Source organism: Plectropomus leopardus, chromosome 24 (assembly GCF_026936395.1).
Source record: "Plectropomus leopardus strain MGB_pleo_1.0 chromosome 24, ASM2693639v1, whole genome shotgun sequence".
Lineage (NCBI taxonomy): Eukaryota > Metazoa > Chordata > Actinopteri > Perciformes > Serranidae > Plectropomus > Plectropomus leopardus.
Window position 1 is genome coordinate 5,980,129 of NC_142199.1, and position 21,665 is coordinate 6,001,793.

The following is a 21,665-nucleotide window of genomic DNA, read 5'->3' on the forward strand; positions in this document are numbered from 1 at the left end:
AACATGTTGCAAATGAATGCAGATTTATTTCTGACAGTGAGAAGAAAAGATACCACTCACATGTCTGTGTATTAAAGGGATATTTTGCCAGTTCTCAACCAGCTTTATACCAAAACAGTTTAGGTAATATGTGCAGACAGACTGTGGTAAACTTTCCTCCATCTAACCAGTACCTAGACAGACGTAATTTAAGTCAGAGGAATTTTGCTGACTCCTGGGGCTGTTGCTCAGACTACACGCTGTACTGCCATATTAATTTTGATTTTGCCCACTGCTGTACAAAGCTGATCCAGGAACTTACCCGCCCCTCTTATTGTCTCTCAAACTCATATCACCCAGTAAAACTAGGCAGTGGTTATCAAATATAAACCAAAACAACATTACTGCAATGCCTATATCGCTCCTAAAATGTTTTCATAAGGCCCCAATTTGCTGTAATGGCAAAATTTTGTGAATAGGGATGCCACACTGCTTCCTTCACGATGAAAACAGAGGTCAGCCTCTGCGCCAGCAAACTTAATCTTTTTACTGTTTGTTGTTCATTTGTTTTGTGTGTGTATCCCTTTGTATCATTCTGGGTGTGTCTCCTCTCTAAATTTGGAGGATTTCTTCATGAGTTTTCTCCTCAGCAGCAGTTTGTGGAGTTTGATTAAAGGCGTGGATAGCTGATCAGTCAGTCCAATCAGAACTGATCAGATCAAATTGATGAATAAGAGTAGGGACTGCTGCGTAGACAAGTGAAAGCAAACTTTTAGACCCAGTGTAATGAACACTTAGGTTTCACTTGATGCATGGTCCAGCTCCAAAATTAGAAAATCGAAACGTGACTGCAGATGTTGTCATCATGGCAGGCCGCCAGGAATAAATGAATGTGTGGTAAAGCCTGGTATCTACTGCTAGCTGACCTAGCACCACTGAGCGAGCTAATGTTACAGCTCAGCTGAGTTTACATCTCGCACTGTCACGAGCCCCTCATCTCTGAGATTTGCTTCTCTCTGCACAGTGATATGGTCGACAGGTGCAGTTTGGTAGACAGAAAATAGTTTCTACATTAAACTGCTCACAGCAAAGTCTGTGGCTTATCTTGAGTAACCAGGCCATGATTTCTGAAAGGAGACATGGCTGTTGAGTTTTTCATTGTATTTTAGTGGTGGCTTGAGCACCACAAGCTGAGTACTATCTAGTTCCATTATACTGGAGAGAAGATTTCAATCAAATATGTGGGCTATTTCTGATTTTGGGGTCAACTGTCCCTTTAAGTCCATATGCTTTGCTAAACTAAACCCATCCAGCTCCAGTCAAGCTCTGTTCCTCACACACAGAGATTGATATTGCTCCTCTTGTTAGGAAAGGGAACATCTGCTTTTATAAGAAGTTTTAACTATTTCTAAATGCATTTTTGGGTGCTTCAAGGTCTTGTAAAGTTATCAAAGCGATAGAGTAATAGCTCTGTGAAACTAATGGTTATAGTCCAAAAAGTGCTAACCAAAAGTACACAGAAGCTGTAGACAGAACTTCTCAAAAACAAGTTAAAAGTGCTTCACATAAGGCCACAAATTAAAATCGTAATGAGAAAATGTTCTCCGTCTGGCCTTGAGTACAGTCCCTCTATTGTACTGTATATCTATGAGCTTCTTGGTGAACGCACAGAAAACAAAGATCAGAACCAAACAGTCATCTTCATCCTCCCACATGCAACATGTTCAGTACTTCACTCAAGGTAGCCGAGCAGTTTTGGAGCCTGTACTGTACAATGACTTCTTCTTTTCTTGTTGGCGTAGGCAGAACTCCTTTCTTGGTGTTTAAGAACTAAGACAGTCTTGCTTTCAGCATACTATTGCACCAGCCCATTAGCAGCACAGCTCTTAGTCTGCAAGTGTAGTGGTTATCAGCAATATAGATGTAGGTTTGAAGGCTCTTGCTTCACCAGCTAGAATGTCCAGAATGCCATGAACACCTCATTAAACAACTATTAACAAAACATAATGTTTCAGCCAGGGTGTTTCAACAACGCTGGTTAATTTGTTGTTGTATTTAGGCACAAAAAGCACTTGCTCATGGTTTGGAAAAGATAATGTATTGACTTAAAACACCCACGTTTGGGGGCATAAACACTGCAGAAAAAGCAGAGACAGTTCACTTAAAAACACCCACGTTTGGGGGAAGAAATGTTGCTGGAAATGGAGTGACAACTTGCTAAAAACCCACCAATGTTTGGGGGCACAAACACTTCTGGAAACGCTGCAATGTGTTGCTAATAAACACCCACGTTTAGGGGCAGAAATACCTATGGAAAGGCTGAGATGTGTCATTAAAACACCCACAATCTGTGGCATAAACATCACTGAAAATGCCAGGATGTGTTGCTAAAACAAACCCACATTTGGGGGCTTAAACGCTCCTGGAAACGCAGCAATGTGTCGCTAAAAACGCCTTACACATTTGGGGACATAAATGCTGCTGGAAACCGCACTATATGTTGCTAAAACAACCATATTTAGAAGCATAAACGCTGTGGAATTGCTGCATTGTGTTGCTAAAAAACAACCATGTTTTGGGGGCATAAATGCTGCCATAAACACCAAAATATGTAGCTAAAAAAACAGCATCTTTGTGAATCTGTAATAACAATTATAATATAGTTTCATGAACACTGCTGAAAACGCAGGAATGGTGTTTGTTGGTCTCAAACAGTGGTCTGCATTGATTTGCAGCTTGGTACCTATCTTGTCTTTTAATATCTGACAATGGCACTCTGAACATACTAGTCGGTGTAGCAGGCGCCTTCTAATGTATATTTACAATGGCACCACTAGGAACGCCTCTTCAATAGAGGGATAATGTTTGAACCATGTGGCTGTAAATTCTGTGGCAGACAAAGTGAACTGAGCAGCTCAGCGCTGTCAATCAATTCAGTCAAGCAGCCACAAGGGGCCCGCAAATGAGCATTACAGTTTTTAAGTATTATTTTCACCATCACGCTTGGTAATGTAACTGTTACTGATTATTAGTAAATTATACGACAAACTAACAACCAGGAATCTCTATTAAAACTAAATAAATGAGTGGAATAATTGCTTGTTGTGATAGTGATCTGTCTGGCCCCGCTGAAAGCATCTTGAAGACTGAGGAAAGTTACAGAGCAGTGATATCTAATGAGGTACAAAGTGAGGAGTGTATAAAACAAAAACGCAGTCAAGTGTAAGCTGTGTCAAAGCAGAGGATTTAGGAGAAAGGGGAGGTGGATAAATGCTGTTTTCTTTGACTGCCTTTAGAGGGCACTGCTGCCTCTGTGCAGACCCAGAGGAAAATTGTGTTGACACATAGACATGTAGAAAAGCTTCAAATAGAATAGAAAAGAATAGGATTGTGTATCTATGTGTGTTCTCTCAAGAGGGAGCTCTGGTATTAAAAGCATATTCTTTTTTATTTATGTACACTATTGCATATTTCAGTTTATGTGCCCGTTTGTGTGTGTTTATCCATGTGTGTTCTCTTGCAAACCGCATACCGTGAGACAGAAACATTTGGGGTGGGCAGAGTTTTTTTTTTTTTTTAGAGTGAATGGATGGTGGAAGAGAGATGCGGTGCGAAGAATTTTCCGTTTGAAGTTTAAGAGCCGTGTCCCGCCTTCCTCCGATGTTATAAAAAGCCGCAGAAGGGATGAATTTTAATGTAAATGAAGCTTTGATTTATTCATAACTCCTTCTCTTGGACTGACCTGGATAAAACAGCGTACACACCCCCTCCTCACTCACACACGTACACACATCTTTTTTTGTTCTCTCTTTTCTGCTGTCTGACAGAGAGACAAGCAAGGACAAAGCAGTGGTTCCTCCTGTATCGAAATAGTAGTGTGTCAGCAGTATCAAAGATAAAAGAAGGAAAACCTGAGATCCTGTCGAAGATTTTTGATTTACTTGCTGAAATGGCACAAAAGATGCAAATCCAGAATGACAGACTGCTGCTGTTGCTGTGTCTATGAAACTATGAATCTAGGCCATAATGGGATCACGCTTAGCAAAGTATTTCAGGATAAAATAATAATAATAAAACAAGGTAGTGAACAAACATATTTTCAATTTACAAAATACGATAATCTGCATTCAGAGCTCCATTAGGTTATTATAGCGTTTAAATGAGCAGGTGTTTCAATCATTCATGCTTTTATCTTGTCTGTGCGGGAGTGCCACACTGCTACTGATCATTGTGTACCACACACAGTGAGCTGCCACTGTGTTATTGATGAGCTACCACTATTAATACTCTTATCAGTGAGCTCCTGTTGTTGGGGCTGATGTTCACAGAGACGCTCTGGTGCCACCTAGTGGTTATGAAGAAAGACATATATTATACTTCTGAGATACCTCAGAGAAAAGTCCGTCTGTGTCAGTGTGTGTGTTTGTGTGTGTGTGTGTGTGTGTTTGTGTGTGGATGTGTGTGTGTGTGTGTCTATGAATAGCACTCACACACACACATACAGAGATGGAGATAGACAGTGTCTGAAAGAGGTTGTTCGCTGTCCGTGGTGCTGAAATACGTTGGTTAAAGTGCCCTGACCTGCCTCTGACGTCAAGAAGCCCCAAAGCCACATCCGATTATTTTTTAATCGCATATGCTTCACCCATTGCACTTAAGTCCTTTTTGGATCCCCACAACAAGATAGACAAAAAAAACTCTTAAGAAAGAAAAGGACTTTCATGTATTCAGAATGGTTTTGAAACCAATTATTAATAGAAAAGTACAATAAAATGCAGAAATTCCAGGCTGTAAATACTGCTTGCATTATTAGTACTCACTTTATTGTAATATACTTACTCTTCTTGTTGGCCTTTTTAAATGTATCTACACTTCAGTCTTAATCTGTGATCTCCAAGGCTAACATACAATCATTATGGTTGTAATATAGATACAATCTATACCGTGATTGAAAGACTTCATCCCCTGGGGAAAATGATTACGATCAGCATATTGAATAGCAATCAGCCTGTTAAGACAGTGTGATATCTTTTATGCAAAGCTGACATTTGGAATTGACAGTGATGGAAATTGTTCACCCACTGGAAATAGTATAAGTAAATTTCATGCCTATCAAGGGGGGGTTCCACCCTGCCTTCAAAAAACCACCCGGCCAACCTCCACTGTCCATTATTCATTATAAGAACAGATAGATTGGAAAAGGTTTTTTGGGGGATTTTCTTTGATATGACTTTCCCCAGAAGAAAGGGAAAATTCATTTCAGCGTTCTTTGTGTCCAGCTGGGTCCCTGCCCAGCTCTTTATTCTGGAGGGATGGCTGACCTACATGCTGCACTGGACAAAAGACAAATTCGTGCTGGCTTGTGAAATTTAGGCAAAACTTCAATTGGAACATAAGTTTTCAGATATATTAATACTTTGTTTGACTTTGTCTGGCTATACAATACAGTCTCCTTTAATTTAATAACCCGACTTATTTAAAACTGGTTGTTAAACCAACTCAATACAGTGCTACACCTGACACTGCCCCCACATACTGTTAGGTAAGAGCGGAAATGAGTACTCCTGTAGTCCTGTAGTATTACCTTACAGTAGTCTTTGTAAGATATAGGCATGTGTATGGGAGACAACATCACATGTGAGACAGGTAGCCCTCCACTTTATCAGCCTGTCAATCTGGCCCACCTCGTGCATATTTTAAACCAGTCAGTCAGAAAGCCCGTCATGCATAAAGACAGTAGGGATGTATGGGAGGAGGTGATGAGTGGAGCAGGTTTCATTGTCTGCATAATCTCCTTGAAACCTGAGCAAATAAACTAGATTTCTTCTTAAAAACATGGGAAGAAGGCAATAAACAATGAAAGATGAAAGGACCCCAAAATTAGCAAGAAATTAGTGAAAAGAAATTTACCTGGAAAAAAAAACATGCAGCACAAAAAAAGTTAAAAAAAACAAAAAAAACAAGACAAAACACAAAACACAGCAACAAAAAAGAAATGACCTGGAAAAAATGTTTTAAAAATATAATTCTGTACATAATTTTAAATTATGTAATTATGACAATTATAAATGTAGTTTTTACTTAGCTTTTTTCGTTTTTCCATAGACTTTTTTTCCTAGCTTCTTAGAAATATTTTTCTAAAGCTACTAATTTCTTGCAATTTGTGAAACTTTTCACACCAAGATGCTCATTGCTCTTTTCACTAGTATTTCTAAAAGAAAAGGCACCAATTTGCTTGAGGTTTAAAGCTTTAATTATCTGGGAAAGGCGTCAGAAATCAGCCCAAGAGAAGTGATGCTGCTCCAGGTTTCAAATGGTTAAACATATGAGTGACATTCTGCACTTATGTCTTAGTTAAACATAATGAGTATGATGGTGGTGACAGATGTCTTCATATGTGGTCATGTGCGCTGTAATAAGGCAGATGTGCCACGTCTCGTCTTGAACCCCACCCGGTCACCGGCTGCCGGTTCCAGCCGACCATCCGCCGGTGACGTCGCCCCCACACCCCGCGCACACCCCTTCACTGGCCCGTAATGAGGATGACAGGTTGTTTTTGGGAGCGCGTGTGTGCCTGCTCGCTCGGCGCGTGGCTCCAGCGACGGTGTGTTACCAGTGAGCGCTCACAACGTCAAGTCACCGTGAACAAGAAACACGAAGACATCCGGTCGTTACTTTCAAAGTCATAATTAACTGCAAGTGGTACAGTGAGCTTTGAAACATATTTCTAAGTAAACATTATTAATGTTTTTCTTGTAATATCACCTGCAGGTTATTTGAGATTAGTCTATAACATGAAACTTAAGATCAATGTTAAATGAAAGCATATATTACAAATGAGAACTGAAATTATTACTAAGTTTTCATTAATCCTTTGATACCTGGAGCATCTCCTTTCTTGCGCTTTCATTCAGCTTTTATAAGTATTTAAACCTTCAAACTCTGAACACATTGGTGCAGTTTTTTTCACAGAAACATGGGAGGAAAGGCAAAGAGCAACTTGGGAAGAAATGTTACACAAATTGTGAGAAATTAGTAGATTTAGAAATTTAATTTTTAAATTAGCAAGAGAAAGATGTCCATGGCAAAAAGAAATGGCATGGAATAATAGAAAAACTATGCTGATAATTGTTATTATTACAGATTTGAAATGATGTTACAGGCATATTTGATTTTTTAAACATTGTTTAAAGTTTTCTTTGCCCTGTTTTTTTAAAAATTTTATTTACTAATTTTCCAGCAGTTTCCTTGTACTTTTTTTTTGTTTGTTTACTAATTCTTGCTAATTTTTTGGTTATTTATTCTTTTGTTGCTCATTGCTTTCTCCCCATGTTTTTTTCAAGGAAATCAAGCCAACTGGCAAAAAGGGACATGTAGCAGCCAATGTTAATGATCTTTAAAAGTAAATAATATAGCCAAAATATTGTAGTTGGTGGCTGTTTTTTAAAGGTAGGCCTTTAGCAAATGTGTGGAGTATATCTTGTTAATTTTTCTTGAGTCTAAAGCTGATAATTATGTGTCTAGTAAGATTTTACTTTCTGGGATTATTTAGACTGGATAAAAAATGACCACTTGATGGCAGCAACAAGTAGCAAAAAGACAGAATATAACAGTGCAATAGCAGATAAGAATACAGTAAATTATCATCCTGTTAAAAGTTAAATGTTTTGTCTATACAATGACTCGTTAATGTAATCAATTAGAAAAACCCAAATCCAACGAGGCTTTCGCTTTGAAAGGCAAACCGCCCAATTTCCGGTGATGCTCTGGGTAACTCTCGCTGGTTTTACGCAGCTGGAGCGGCTCGCGGCAGCAGTACGCGCGCCTCGCGCTTCTGTCAGAGGAATACAAACGGACGTTTTTCAGAGGAGAGGACAGAACAGCTCTCTGAGGCATTATTCTCCTTTTTCTCCTTGTTTGTTTGTGTCGCCTGTTGACCATGGGAACACAAACTGACAAACGGGCTCCGGTAATAGGCTATCGGTTGGAGGTTCAGTGACAGCTGCTGTTATCTGACTGACAGACGGACCGGTGAAACGTGACGGACAGGTAAACGTTTCAAATCAATGGCCCAGGGAATAACGACAACAGAAAATATGCTGTAACGTCAAGTGTTTATCTCGGACTTTTATGGCTCAAGTATGGGGTCGGTATAGCCGGTAAAGCGGAGACTGGAGGTTTGCGTCTGGTTTTGTCTGCGCTCCGTCCCCTCCGGTGGACACAACTGAAGAGACTGGAGAGACGGACGGAGACGGGGCTGGTTTTGTGTCGGCTGTTTCGGCGGAGACATGGCAGCGGCCATCGCCAGCGGTTTAATCCGGCAGAAGCGACAGGCGAGAGAGCAACACGCCCACCGACCGACTACTCACCGGCGGCGGAAGAGCCCCGGTAAGAAGCAGGGGCTGTGCAACGGTAACCTGGTCGACATCTTCTCCAAAGTCCGGATATTTGGCTTGAAGAAGAGGAGGCTACGGAGACAAGGTGTGCATGGGGGGAATTGGGGGGGGCGTCGGACGCACATGCATGAACACAGGCAATCGCAAATATATTGATATGCAGATGCGCGCGCGCGCTGCTACGCATACACACATGTTCAGAAATTATACACTTTTACGCGCGGCCACACTCATACATAACCACCTTCACACATGCACGCCACGGCTGGTGCACACTGGCGCGCGCTCATACACGCGCACACACCCGAATCATGCACAAACACAGAATGACAGACTCGCCCCTCTTTCTCTCTGTTCCCCCCTCTCTCCTCTGTGGTGACACACACACACACACACACACACACACTGTCATGTCTTGTAGTGCCCTATGGTTCAGTAGTTTCCAGGTACATCCATTATTGAAGCCACAGATTAGTCTGTCTAGTCTCTCTCTCTCTGTCCGTCTCTCTGTGCATCTCTACCTCGCTCTCTCATTTTCAGCCCATAATTCAGAAAGCCCTGTCACCACCAACAGACTTTCCCTTAACACCAGCAGAATGTCAGACAAAAGCACAGGAACAAAACTAAGACCTCTCTCTTATTTTGAAATCACACTTTGCTCCGTGGGATTCTGTTCTGTCTCTTGGAATGAAAAACAGAGACAGGTTTTTGTTCATATGGAGGTCAAAAAGTAAAAAAAAAATCAGTATCAGATCCCATTTATTGTTCAATCACGGGGCTGATCTTGCCATCATTGCACAGAAAATTGATTGGTTATGGTGCTGAATGCAGATTAATGCTGTGATTGTGTGCTATGGTGAGCGTTCAATATAGCCGAGGCGATAAGTGGTGTTGTAATCAATTGATTGTGTGAGAAACCAGCAGGTGCCGGTGTATGAAGGGAGGGATGGATGAAGGGAGGAGAGAAGGAGGCAGGAAATGAGAGGAGGGGCAGAGAAACAGATAGAGGAGAGACAAACAGGAGGAGTCGCGTTAATGGGGATTGTTTCCTCCAGTTTGGTCTGGTGTGTGAGGGGAACATACAGGGATCTGAGAGCCACGTTCCAGCTCCTTCATCTCTTACCTGCATTTTTCTTTTTGTTACCTCTCACTTCAGTTCTCCTGGATTTTTTTTCTTTCATTTTGTCTTCCTGCAAGAGGTGGGCTAAGGATGCACGATATTGGATTTTTCTTGCCAATATGCCAATATACGGCAACTCTTTTCGCCGATAACCAGTACTGATATCAATATATCCACTTTTTTCCCCACCAAATTTTAGTAATCATTAAGTTATAGGATTAACATTATATGATGCATACTCTTATTGTGATGGCCCACCAGCAAATGGAAAAATAAAATACAATGTGCTATTCATTCATTGTGTGAAATTTAGAAACACTGGCCTCATCAGATATGTAATTTTAAAGCCAATATGCCAAAATCGATGATGTGCCGATGTTATCTGGCATCCCTAAAGTGAGCGATACAGCCTCAAAGAATATCATGATATTTCAGGGCATTCTTGCGATTATGATATTCTGGATGATATGACAAAATACAAAAAATATTTTATTTTTTATGACAATAACGTGTAATTGTAGCAAAATGAGTTTGGTGTTATAGCTTTGTGAGTGATTGAGTTATTTACTTCCACTGGTACCTTTAGGCTGTGCCATTTCTCCTCTGACTGGAAATGAATTCTTCCTCAGTGGAGCCGCCAGCAATTTTGCTGATGTTTGTTGTTGCGGTACGGTACAATATGACTTCATTATGTCAACAAGCCAAAGTATTGACATTTTTGAAAAATGTTCTTATCATCTTGAAAATTATACCAGTATTAGCGAGAATGATAAGATATGGCACACCCCTACTTCCTGCCACTTTTCGCTCTTTTGTGTTGCTTTTAACGTACTGCCCCTCCCTTTTGGTGCTTTCCCCTTTCAGCAACAGCCTCTCCTCTTCATCTCGTCCTCCCTTTTTTGTCACCTTTCTCCCTACGTCAGATCTTTTCATACAGCTTTATTCTACTTTTCACCTCCTTCAGGAGGAAAGGGCAGATTCCTCTTCTCTCTCCTTGTCACCCTCCCATTTTTTGCCACGTCCTTTGTTCCTCTGCATTTCCATTCCTCCAGTTTCGTCCTTTTTTCCCCTTTTGTCATTCCTCATCCCTCCTCCTGCTCTCCCACTCACCCCCTATTGACCCTTTTTCCTATCACCCTTTTTATATCATCCAGTCCTCCCTCCCTACCGTAGATCTTTTTATCCCCCCTACTTCCTTGCTCCCTTCTTTCCTCTCTGCAAGAATAAATGGCAACAGTCTCCTCTCCTCTCCTCTCCTCTCCTCCTCTCCTGTCCTTTGCCCTCTCTCCTCTTGTGTATCACCCCTTTTTCTCCCTTCTCTTCCCTTTTCCTCACCTCTCATTCCTTCCCTCCTCTTCTCTACTCTTCATCTCCCCTCCTCCTCTCCACCCCAATCCTACCTTAGATCTTTTCATCCCTTTATCCAGCTTCATTTTGTGTTTTTTCTATTCTATCCTCCTTTTTTGTCTCCTCCTCTTCTCATGTCTTTCCTTTGGTTCCTCCATGTATTTGTCCCTCTGTCTTCTCCTGTTCCTTTCTTGTCACCTTTCTCCCTCCCCCTCACCTCCCATCCACCTTCCTCCTCCACATATACCTCTTTTCAGCCGTCTGTCCACCTTCATTTTACTTTTTTCCTCCCTCTTTTACTTTCTTCCCTTCTTCCCTACCTCCTCCTCTCCCTCCTTCAGCCTCTGTGTTCCCAGCTGTGAGAGCTGCTGGTGAAAGCTTGGCAACGACATTTGTGTGTGCGTGTGTGTGTGTGTGTCTGAGAGAGAGAGAGAGAGAGAGAGAGATTTGCCAACATCCCCTACTGTCTTCCAGAGGTTTTGTGAAGGAGAGACTGACCCAAAATGATCTGCAGCCTTCATTACTTGATCAAAGATGCGATTCAATACAGCTCAAATTTACATGCTTTTAGCAGCTCGAGTTAGACTGACATGGAGCCAAAATTGTCTTTTATTAAAAATGTGATATCGGTCTACTTTTTATATGACAGAGGTTCCTTCTTGTCCACAGCTTGTCTCAGTGCGTTTTTATTGTTAGTAATTAGACGTCTGTGCGGAGAGTTCACAGCACCAGTGTGGGAGGATTTTTACTCAACAGTATTTAGATCCTGCAGCAAAATTAGCCTCATTTAAGAGCCGCTGCTCCACCTAAAACTACGTCATCAGTCTGACTTTGAGTGGAGGATTTGATTGAGACATGACGGAAGAGAGTTCCCCGCTAAATTGAAAGATAATCACTGCCACAACATATTGGCTTTCGTAGCCTCAATCAAAAAATAAATCATGCAGTTTTGAAAAAAAAAATCCCATCAAATGAGTCACAACAGCAGACAGGAAAGGTATTTTGATATTACGTGCCGCCACCGATATGCACCTGTAATATATCCATATCAGACAGGGTTATAAGCCAGTAGAAAGACAGATGTCTGCTGTGTCTCTAGGTCTAATTTGGCCGCATTTTATGTTACATTTTTTAATTTAACACGTCATAGATTAGACATAAAGGACAGGACATGTTCGAGAAAAAAGAGAGAAGACATTAAATCACATATCTAGCAGCTTTTTCTAGTCATGCGTCACACAAACAAGCACAGGGAGATTGAAATGTGACTGATTTCAGTGGCTCTGCAGTGGGCAGCGTGTTGATTTCTGTTATGCTCTGACAGACGGGTGCTGGGCAGGTAAACTTTGAATCATAAAGCTGCAAGAAATATCACAGCTGTCAGTCGGAATGATGTTTACTCGATGCACGAAAGTACAGACTTGGTCGTTTTCATTGGAAAGAGAAAACAAGAAAAGATTGCAGTTAAAAGGAGGAGTGTGTGTATATGGGGTTGCAATAACTGATTATTTTCATGACTGATTAAAATGTCAATATCCTTTTTAAGGTTAATCTATTAAATCACAGTTTCCAATAGCTTGAGACAATGTATTCAAACAACTTTTTTTAGTAAACCCTTTTAAACCTAAGAAAAAAATCTTTCTAAAACATAGAAAGAGGGCAATGAGCAACAGAAGAAAAAATGAATCAAAATTGGCAAGAAATTAGTAAAAAAGTATAAGAATATTACCTGAAAACTAGTGGGAAATTATGAAAAAGAAACAAGAAAAGTACCTGAATGTTAGTGAAAAATCATGAAAGTGAAAGTTTTAAAAACAAGAAAATTATCTGAAAATTAGTAAAAAAAAAAAAAAAAAGGAAATTATGAAAGAGAAAGCATAAAAAAACAAGAAAATTACCTTAATTAAAATGACAGTTGAAAAAACCTGACAATTAGTAGAAAAAAAACGAGAAAGAGAAGAAAGGAAATTGCGTGGAAAAAGTGCTTAAAAATAATGATTTTGTAACATGAAAATAATTTTAGATATGTTATTATTTATAGATACAAATTTTGCCTAGCTTTTAAAAAATAGTTAGTAGTCTAAATAGTCCAAATCATTTAATTATCAAGCTACTGGTTGCCTTTTTCCTTATATTAAAAGAAATCACACCAACTTTCTCAGGGATCAAAGGGTTAAATAGCCATTTCATTTCTTGCGTCATGATCGGTCTGCTCTTTCCCTGCTCCGTAACTGCCTCTCAGCCCTGCCACAGACCCTGATATTTCTTGCCTCCAAATGTTGTAGCCTGTTACCTGAGCCCACTTTGCCACAGATGTCCCTAAAAGGAGCTCTCAGACATTTCTTAACGCTCATTGAGGCATGCAAACCCCTAAACCACAATAACAGTTCCAGGAAGGTTGTGGCGTTGGGAGGGGTGTTGTGGAGGTTAAGTATCACTGCGCCGTATCTTCATGTGACGCTAACAAGGAGCATGAGATTTAGTGCTGCGGCTGAAGAGGGAGCTGAACCACAAAGCTCTTGATTTTCCAATTTATTGATGTTGTGTCCCGCCCTCACCGTGGTCATGAACTCTGCGTAGTGACCGAGAGGATGAGATTAAGGATATGCCAAAATAGGGATTCACTGCGGAGATGAGGAGTTTAGTGAAGCGGGAGGACATAAAAGACGAGTTGCTGCTCCGGAGCCAGTTGTGCGTTTTCCTGCACCTGGGGCCAGATACATAAACGATGTGTACACGCAAAAACAACGTGTTTGCCTTTTCTTAAACATTAACTGGTATTTATAAAGGAGGAATGTGTGGTGAGAATACGTGCACTTCACACATTCTTCAGAGCAGGCGTACGTTCACACAGTTTTAGCTGAGACAGGTGCAAATAATATATGATACAGAAAACAATGTTTCAAGGTTTTTACTTTTTTTCCCCAGCTCACACTGTGTGCTGTAAAATGTTAATAAAGGTGCATTTCTTAAGTTAATATTAAATTATTTATGAGTGATAGGCTACATATCAGCATCATATTTTATTAAATTCATCTCAGTGTTAGTGACCGTTTAATTTTATCATTGGGAGCATTTTGGTAAGTCAGTTTCCACATGAGTGCGATGAATGAGTCATTGACTGTCCTTCTGAACTTTAATGATGATGATGATCGAGATTGCACCGCAACAATGATTTGCAGACACGTGATGAATTAGTGGTACAGATGCTACAAATATCCGCAGCGGTGTGCAGTGACGGCTGCTCCGGCACCATCGGAGAAACTTGTTGATGCAACACAGTCGTTGAAATTGCTCTTTCTTTACTGTATTTCTCACTGACAGGTGTGGGCTTGTGTCTGTGCACCGAGTGCCACAATGATTGAGATTTATAAAACAGAAACAGACGTACACACAGTTTTATAAATCTGACAAAAATATGCATATTTCTGCCTCTGTGCATTCACAAAGTTTCAGCTGCGAGTCTATGCAGAGGTTCATGCTTCTGGCCCCTTATACAGATACCCCAGTCGAACTTTGACTTAATAATTGCTCAGTACGTAGCTCTGTGGTTAACACTGTCACCTCCGTTTGTCTATATGTTTTCACTGTGATGGACTAACTGTCTGCACAGGGTGTTCCCTTGCTATCAATCAATGCATTATAATAAGAAGGTAAGGAGAATCGTTTCAGTGTTTCCCTCAGAATTGTATTCCTGTTGAGGCTGCAAAAACCTCAACGTAACCTGAATATAATGTTTCATTAGCACAGATTTAGGTTAAGGACTTTTATTATTTATTGGTGTAGGTTTTGAACAGACTGCGTCATTGCTGCCATGTTAGAGTTGAAGTACATTTACTGTAGCTGAACCAGATCTGAATGTTCTGTATTTTAACAAGGAGCCCAGCCTTTTCAGCAGCCTAAGTGTTTCTCTAATCACTAATCACTCCGATGTAAATGAGGATGAAATGGCTGCATTCAGTTGCTGCTTGTGAATTTTTCACTTGGGTGCTGTTGTTTAGTGAGATGTGTGAAAAAGAGATAGAGAGAGAGAAAGAGAGAGAGGGAGAGAGAAGGTCTTGAATGCATTGCTTGTATGGGACACCCATGTTGATATTTTATACCGTGTTAAACACTGTATTTAGACTCAGACTGGGGCGAATTAACAGACAATATGACATGTCAAATCAGCGTGGCCGCCTGACAGGCTGACTGATTGAATCAGATCACATTATCATGAAAATACAGCTCTGTGTGTGCGCCGTATGTGTGTGTGCACCGTATGTGTGTCTGTGTGGATGGGGGAATACCCCTCCACTGGAACAGTCTGGAATCACGAGACTGTTGCCGTGGCAACGCGAGAATGGGAATTTCCCTAGTAACAGACAGAAAGTGGAGATACTGGGAAGAGTGGGAATATCACCTTGACTACTGTGGGAATGTCACCGTGGCAACGACTGGCCACGTCAGGTTGTGGATAACTGGATGTTGGAGGGATGAATAGACACATAAAAAGATGATGAGTTGATGCCAAGTGGATGCAGTCCCCTGTGGAGAAGTATTGATTTTTCATCTGGTGCAGCAGGGGGCTATGCAAACACCAACAATAACACCATTTCAGTTTGTAATTGTACTCTTAATAGGGCTGGGCAATGTGATAAAAAAAATGTATACCACCATATATATCCACCATTATATCACATAAGATAAAAACATAAATGCATTATATTCCCTTTCATCTGCAGACTCAGTTCTGATGTTCATACTAATCAATTACAGTATGACTAGTTAAAGATACAGGACTAGACTGTGAACTGATTGCTTAAACCTGTAATAAGTATGACCGTACTGAATAGTTTGAAGGTTTTGAAGCCTCATTTATAATGTTGACATTTAAACTCTAAATCAAGTATACTTTTTCTCCCATTTGTTGTTTATTCATTTGGTTTAATCTTAATATTTCAGCACAGTTGCTGATAGCGTTAGATTCTAGTTGGGCTGTTCTTGAGCACTGTTCATGGTACGTATACCTACTAAGAGTAATGCATTTACGAAAGATGTCATATGAACCGTTAAATGAGGGTACATTGTTCCAGTGGTGTCTGTTTGGGATTGTTTCTAACTCTTTGTGTTGTGAATTCCAAAAGAGAAAATGTATTTAAAAATCATAGAAGTCGTAATTTTCAGTTGTGTTTATGAAACAAAATATTCTGCTTTAATCTGTATCTGTTGGCAATGAGGTCATAAAATATGATGACAGATATTCAAGGCTTCATTAGAAACATCAATGGAAGGTTCAACTATAAAACAAAAATGACATCAGAATGTGGTTTATTGCCAAATAGGTTTTCACATAAAAGAAATTTGCTTTATTGTATTAATGCATCGCATAAACATAGTCAGTGAAAATGAGAATTACGTGAGCTGCTTTGAAAATAATAGTTTTGCAAAAAATCATGAGACAGAAATATAGGAAAGACTCAAGTTATAACAAAAATATGAAAAACTAATATTAAAAGAATATTTACAATATATCCAAATGAAATCATTCAGTACAGCTCTACTGGTTAGTTATGATGTTTTTTGTTATTCTCAGTTTAATCCTTTGGGTTTCACCCAAAACTGCTTATTAAAGTTTGAGTAAACGAGTTTGATATTTGATTTGGTTTATTGTCCAGTCCGAAGTCATAATAAACCCAGACCTTTTTCTCTCCATGTCTTGGCGAAATATAAATGTTGTTTTTCAAGCTCTTTTTGAAAACTAAATTGCGTGCACAGACTTGAAAATTCCCATCGGCTGAGTCATAACACGAGTCAGGAAAGGGGTTCTGATATTACATGTCGCCACCGAACTGCACCTGCTGTTATATACATCCATATCAGACAGATATAAACCAACAGAAAGACAGATGTATAAATGCAAAGCCGGGCTGGGAGGTAAACTCTCCCCATGTGCCTCCAGGTATTATTCAGTAACATTTTAAGATAAAGAAAATGTATTTTACATTATGCTTTATACATTTTACATGTCAGATGGGATATAAAAGACCTGACATATTCTAGAAAAACATAAGAGACAATAAATTACATTTCCAGAAGCTTCCTCAGGTCGTGCGTCACACAAACAAGCACAGGGAGATTGAAATGTGACTGATTTCAGTGGCTCTGCAGTGGGCAGCGTGTGCTGATTTCTGTTCTGCTCTGACAGACGGGTGCTGGGCAGGTAAACTTTGAATCATAAAGCAGCAAGAAATATCACAGCTGTCAGTCGGAATGATGTTTACTTAAAGCATGAAAATACAGACTGTGCTGCACTGTATTTATAGGAAAGAGGAAAGAAAAATGCAGCAGCAGGGAGGAGCATTTGTGTACCGGGCAGCAGCTATCAAATATTTGATTATCAATTATTGTGTTGATATTTATGTGTGAGACAGAATGCAAATAATTGTATATGACTAGGGTGATACACATCTCAAACATATCTCAGGATATCCAAAGTAGTTTTAAGTTGCATGAAAGGAAACACAAAAATATTGCATGCGATAAAAACATTTAAAATATGTTTAGATCTGAATATTGTGATTTCCAGTAGTCTTGCACTTCTATGTGAGGTGCATGTAGGCACACTCTTTTTGGGTGCTGGTGGGAGATCCTTGCCATCAAATGTTGCAGCTCCTCTTCCCTGCATCTCCCCTGCTGCACAAGATGGATCCTTCACAAAGATGGAAAACACCCCTGTCTCTCGCTTTTTAACACACACACGCACACACACTCCTCATAAACTGGGTCAGTCTTGGCTTTTTTCCTGTCTCTGTGCATTAGAATATACCTTTACTTATTCACTCACACACACACACACACACATGTTCAAAGGGGATTCCCGCCCTGCTTTAGCTGCGCAGACGAAGGCAAAGTCACTGATATTTTAGAGAGGGAGAATGGGTGTGGTCACATGTAAGAGTGTGTGAGGAGCCATATTAAATAATCAGTGTCACCAAACAGCGAGAGTGTGTTTGTGTGGAAAAATCATGCGATGTAATGGCGAGAGAATGGAACAAATGCCTGTCTGTACCTGCACAATACAGATCGAGACAGATTTTATTTTTCTATCAGTCTCTGACGTTCCGTCTTTATCCTGTGACTCAGTCCGTCTTTGTCCCTCAGCTCCTTCACATCCCCTTTGTCACTTGTACTTGTAATCATTTTCTTTTGTTATTACTCATTTCGTATTTGTTGCCGAGATGCAAACAGTGGGAGGCGGATGTGACTGCTGTTTAATTGGAGCAATATGGATTAGCCAAGAGCACTGCATCCAGTGACTAAGAATTAGAAAATTAGCATAAGAACAAGTGATTTTCTTGTGTTTGTGATATTAGATCTGCAAGGACGTACACATCTACATTATCAAAGTAAATAGTTTATTTTAAAACAGTCAAACTAAACTGCTTTGGTTGGTGAGAAACCATTAGCCATCCGCACACAGTTATCTCTGTTTTGATAAGGGGATTCACACCCACACACCAATATATCGGACAATAGATAAATAGTAAACAGAATATGGGAGATACAAAGCCGTCATGAAGCTGCTCTACACCATCAAAGGTTCAGAAATAATTTATCGGTGTTATTCAAGTGGAACAATGACCACGAAGGAAGGATTAGTCCAAGAATCCTGTAATGGATTGGATGTGCCTGACTAGTCTCTCTGCAGGAAATCCCTCAGGATGCATCAGGTCACATGTGGACACATTGTTCTTTAATGCCAAACTGTAGTGTTTCTCAAAAGTGCCCCGCAGGATTTTGGAAGAAATTGATTTGCAGGGATGAATTTTGGGATGAATCAGTCTGTTGAAGCTGATGAAACTTTTGCCCTATTATATTTGTATATGCTTGTTCATATTTAAGGACTGTCATGATTTGAAGATCAGTTCTTTGTAACTCTTCTTCTCCCTGCTGTCTGTGTGTGTGTGTGTGTGTGTGTGTAGAACCACAGCTGAAGGGCATAGTGACCAGGTTGTTCTGCAGGCAGGGCTTCTATCTCCAGATGGGCCAGGATGGAAGTCTGGACGGGACCAAAGACGACAGCACCAACTCCTGTAAGTGGACTCACTGATAGGTACCATACGCACAATCAGGTGTGAGGCTTTGCAGTTATCAAGTATTAATCACAATCACGTTTTTGGCTTCCCACAATTCAATGAACATGATCAATAGTGATATTGGTGTTTAAAATGCATACTCCTCATCAAAAAAAATCTTGAACTAAGAAACAGCTTCCACTTTGGGAGAGCTATAATACCACAATGCATGCACTAGTAACCTTAAAAAAGCTTTCCTAAATGTTGTGGCTGCAAATCGGAAGACAAAAATTATCCATTCATCAGCCATCATCATCCTTTGTTTGACAGTGCTTCAGATTTCGGAGAGAACACATCAAATGCAAAGAGTGTGTCTGCACAGCAAAGCAACACAACTAAACTGGCAATAAATGATTAATGAAGGAAATGAAAAAACACCATTGTTTGGAGTACAATGAATGCATGAGGGCCAAGGAGAAAAACATTGCTAATGTTGCTTCACTGAATCCCCGTCCTTGTCCGTCAACCCAGACATCCATACCAGCCACACTGTGTAGTGTGTCTCAGTCAAGCGTCAACCTCCGAGGCTGAAAAACGAAGCTGATGCGGAAGTGCCAAAACAAAGTAAATCTCCATAGACGTCCATGTTAAAATGCCCAACTATACAGCAGAAATAAACATGTTTACAGCCTGGTTTCCACATTCAGCTGTGCAGGAGGGTGAATATTTTTATAACTTACCCGTTTGCATTTTATTAAGGCCCAGACTTGCACATGTTTAAGGACAGGGCTGCTTGGTGACAGGCTGTCTGCCAGGCATCCCTACAGTCTGAGAGTCAGATCCACCCCTCACACAGCTACAACTTCTCGTCCAAATATTGTCATATCGCCTGGTTCCAAAGTAGCAGATACATATCCATCCAGCTCTCAAAGACAGATTGAAATAATCAATTGAGTCTCATTATTTTTTTCAAAATATATGTATCCAAATAAAACCGTTTTCATTTAGTTGCATTCTGTGATAGCATAGTTATTTTAGTTAGCCTTGTTTTGGGCTATGTTTTATTTGTATTTTGCTTCCATGAGATGCTCTGTGAATAAGGACCAGTCTTACATTGACACAGCAATTAGTACATTAGCAAGAATATGGCACAACATGGAAGTAAAACCAACACTCTGTATATTTATATGTGAAACGGCAATAAAAACATTTTGTCCCCACCGTCAATGAATAATAGAGATAGACAGTCATAATGTCAATATTAACCAAAAGATTGTGATTATTATTTTGGGCATAATAGTGCAGTCCGAATCAGGTGTATCAATATTTTACAGTACATTTTGTAAGAACTGAGTTGCAGCAGACTTTCTGTCACACATTAACTGCAATAACTCGTCAATTTAATTCACCAGGGTACAAATTTCATCACTGCAAAAGAAAAGCCACGACTCTTCTCTCTCTCAAGGGCAAATAGTTATTTAGAGATTACATGTCTGTCTCTTGTCCTCATCTGATTTGCTGAAGGTCGAGAGACTTTTTTTCTCGCTGTGAAAAGGAGAGAACAGCAGGGAGGATCTAATGAATGCACGTTATTACAGAAATAGTTAAAAGGTTAAAGTCTGGTCAAGTTCTTCCATTTGAAAGGAAACTGTAAACATATTGTGCGGCCACACCATCTGCCATTCAAGCGCATTGATCTAAATGTCTGACAGTTGTTGGCATTGATAGAGAGTCACAGTATATGCAGTCATAGAGACAGCAATGAGACAGTGATGGTGTTTTCATAGTGGGGACGTTTCACGCTGTGCTGGGCAGGCTGTGTTTTCAGAGAGCACACCAACTGTTGGGCTGAAAGCGACAAGTGGCTGCTCAGAGGATTTCGTTTTTTAAGGGCCGGTTTATTGGACCTCTGCACCCAACGCTGCCCTCAGGGCGGAGCTGCAGATGGATAGCTTATTGATTAATGTAGCCATCGCTATATTCTGATCTGCCGTGCTGAGAGAAAATCAAAAGCTAATCAGTAATCACTACAGCAGGCAGCTCGCTGGTCCTCTCCACATTGGCTGAGCCAGTTGCTCTCCTCCACCATTGCGTGTTGCAGCAATGTCCCACTTGTTTACTATGATGTCTCTTTTCTGGCAAACATCTTCACATCAATTTCTGGCCAGTGTCTTCCCATCACCATTTTTTGGAATTTCTGCCACGGCTCGGCATGTAGATCAAACAGAATTTACTGCAGCTCTCACTTGTTGCCAGGCTTCGTTTTTCCATTTGTTTGTCTTTTTCTTTTTGTTTTTTCTCTGGCTGAGTCGTGTTCAGCAGAGGGGAGACATCAGTGACATTTCCTGCAGCATTTAAAAGGAGGGTCGTCACCATCGCTAATCAGCTGGGTGCATATCTTTATGTTAATGAAGGCTGTGCATGAGCGCGTTTAGGAAGAGTGATATTTATGGAGGATGATTACTTGCAGGTGTACTCGCGCACATTTAAATTTCTTCAGCTCATATCTGAACACTGTAGACGTCGGCTGTTAGAGACCATTTCTATGTAACCTTGATTAATGAGGGCTCTGATATCCCAGGTGTAATCAGCCCTTGATTAGAAAGAAAACCAGCACGGCTGTTGGTCCCAAATAGCACGTCCATTTTAACGGCCTTCGTTACAGGTCATTGTTCTGTTGTGTTTTGATTGTATATCAATTACACAATAACAACTATATGTATTTGAAATGTCCTTGGAGACTCATCTGCTGTTGTGAAATATTGG

At 40.3% G+C, this 21,665-nt stretch overlaps 1 protein-coding gene across 5 annotated transcripts in view; it reads left to right on the plus strand.

Annotated features, from left to right (window-relative positions):
• LOC121962894 (fibroblast growth factor 14-like) overlaps positions 1 to 21,665 on the plus strand; it is a 95,598-nt gene that overhangs the window by 22,676 nt on the left and 51,257 nt on the right. For 3 of the 5 annotated variants that reach the window (XR_015775905.1, XR_015775906.1, XM_088074653.1), the window contains exon 2: positions 18,807 to 18,917. Coding sequence is in view for 2 of the 5 variants with exons in the window: in XM_088074653.1 (XP_087930779.1) it covers positions 18,807 to 18,917 (111 nt within the window). In the remaining 3 variants the exon portion in view is untranslated. Of the gene's footprint in view, positions 1 to 7,785; positions 8,461 to 18,806; positions 18,918 to 21,665 lie in introns of those variants that run through there. The other 2 variants (XR_015775907.1, XM_042513215.2) reach the window with 1 other exon arrangement.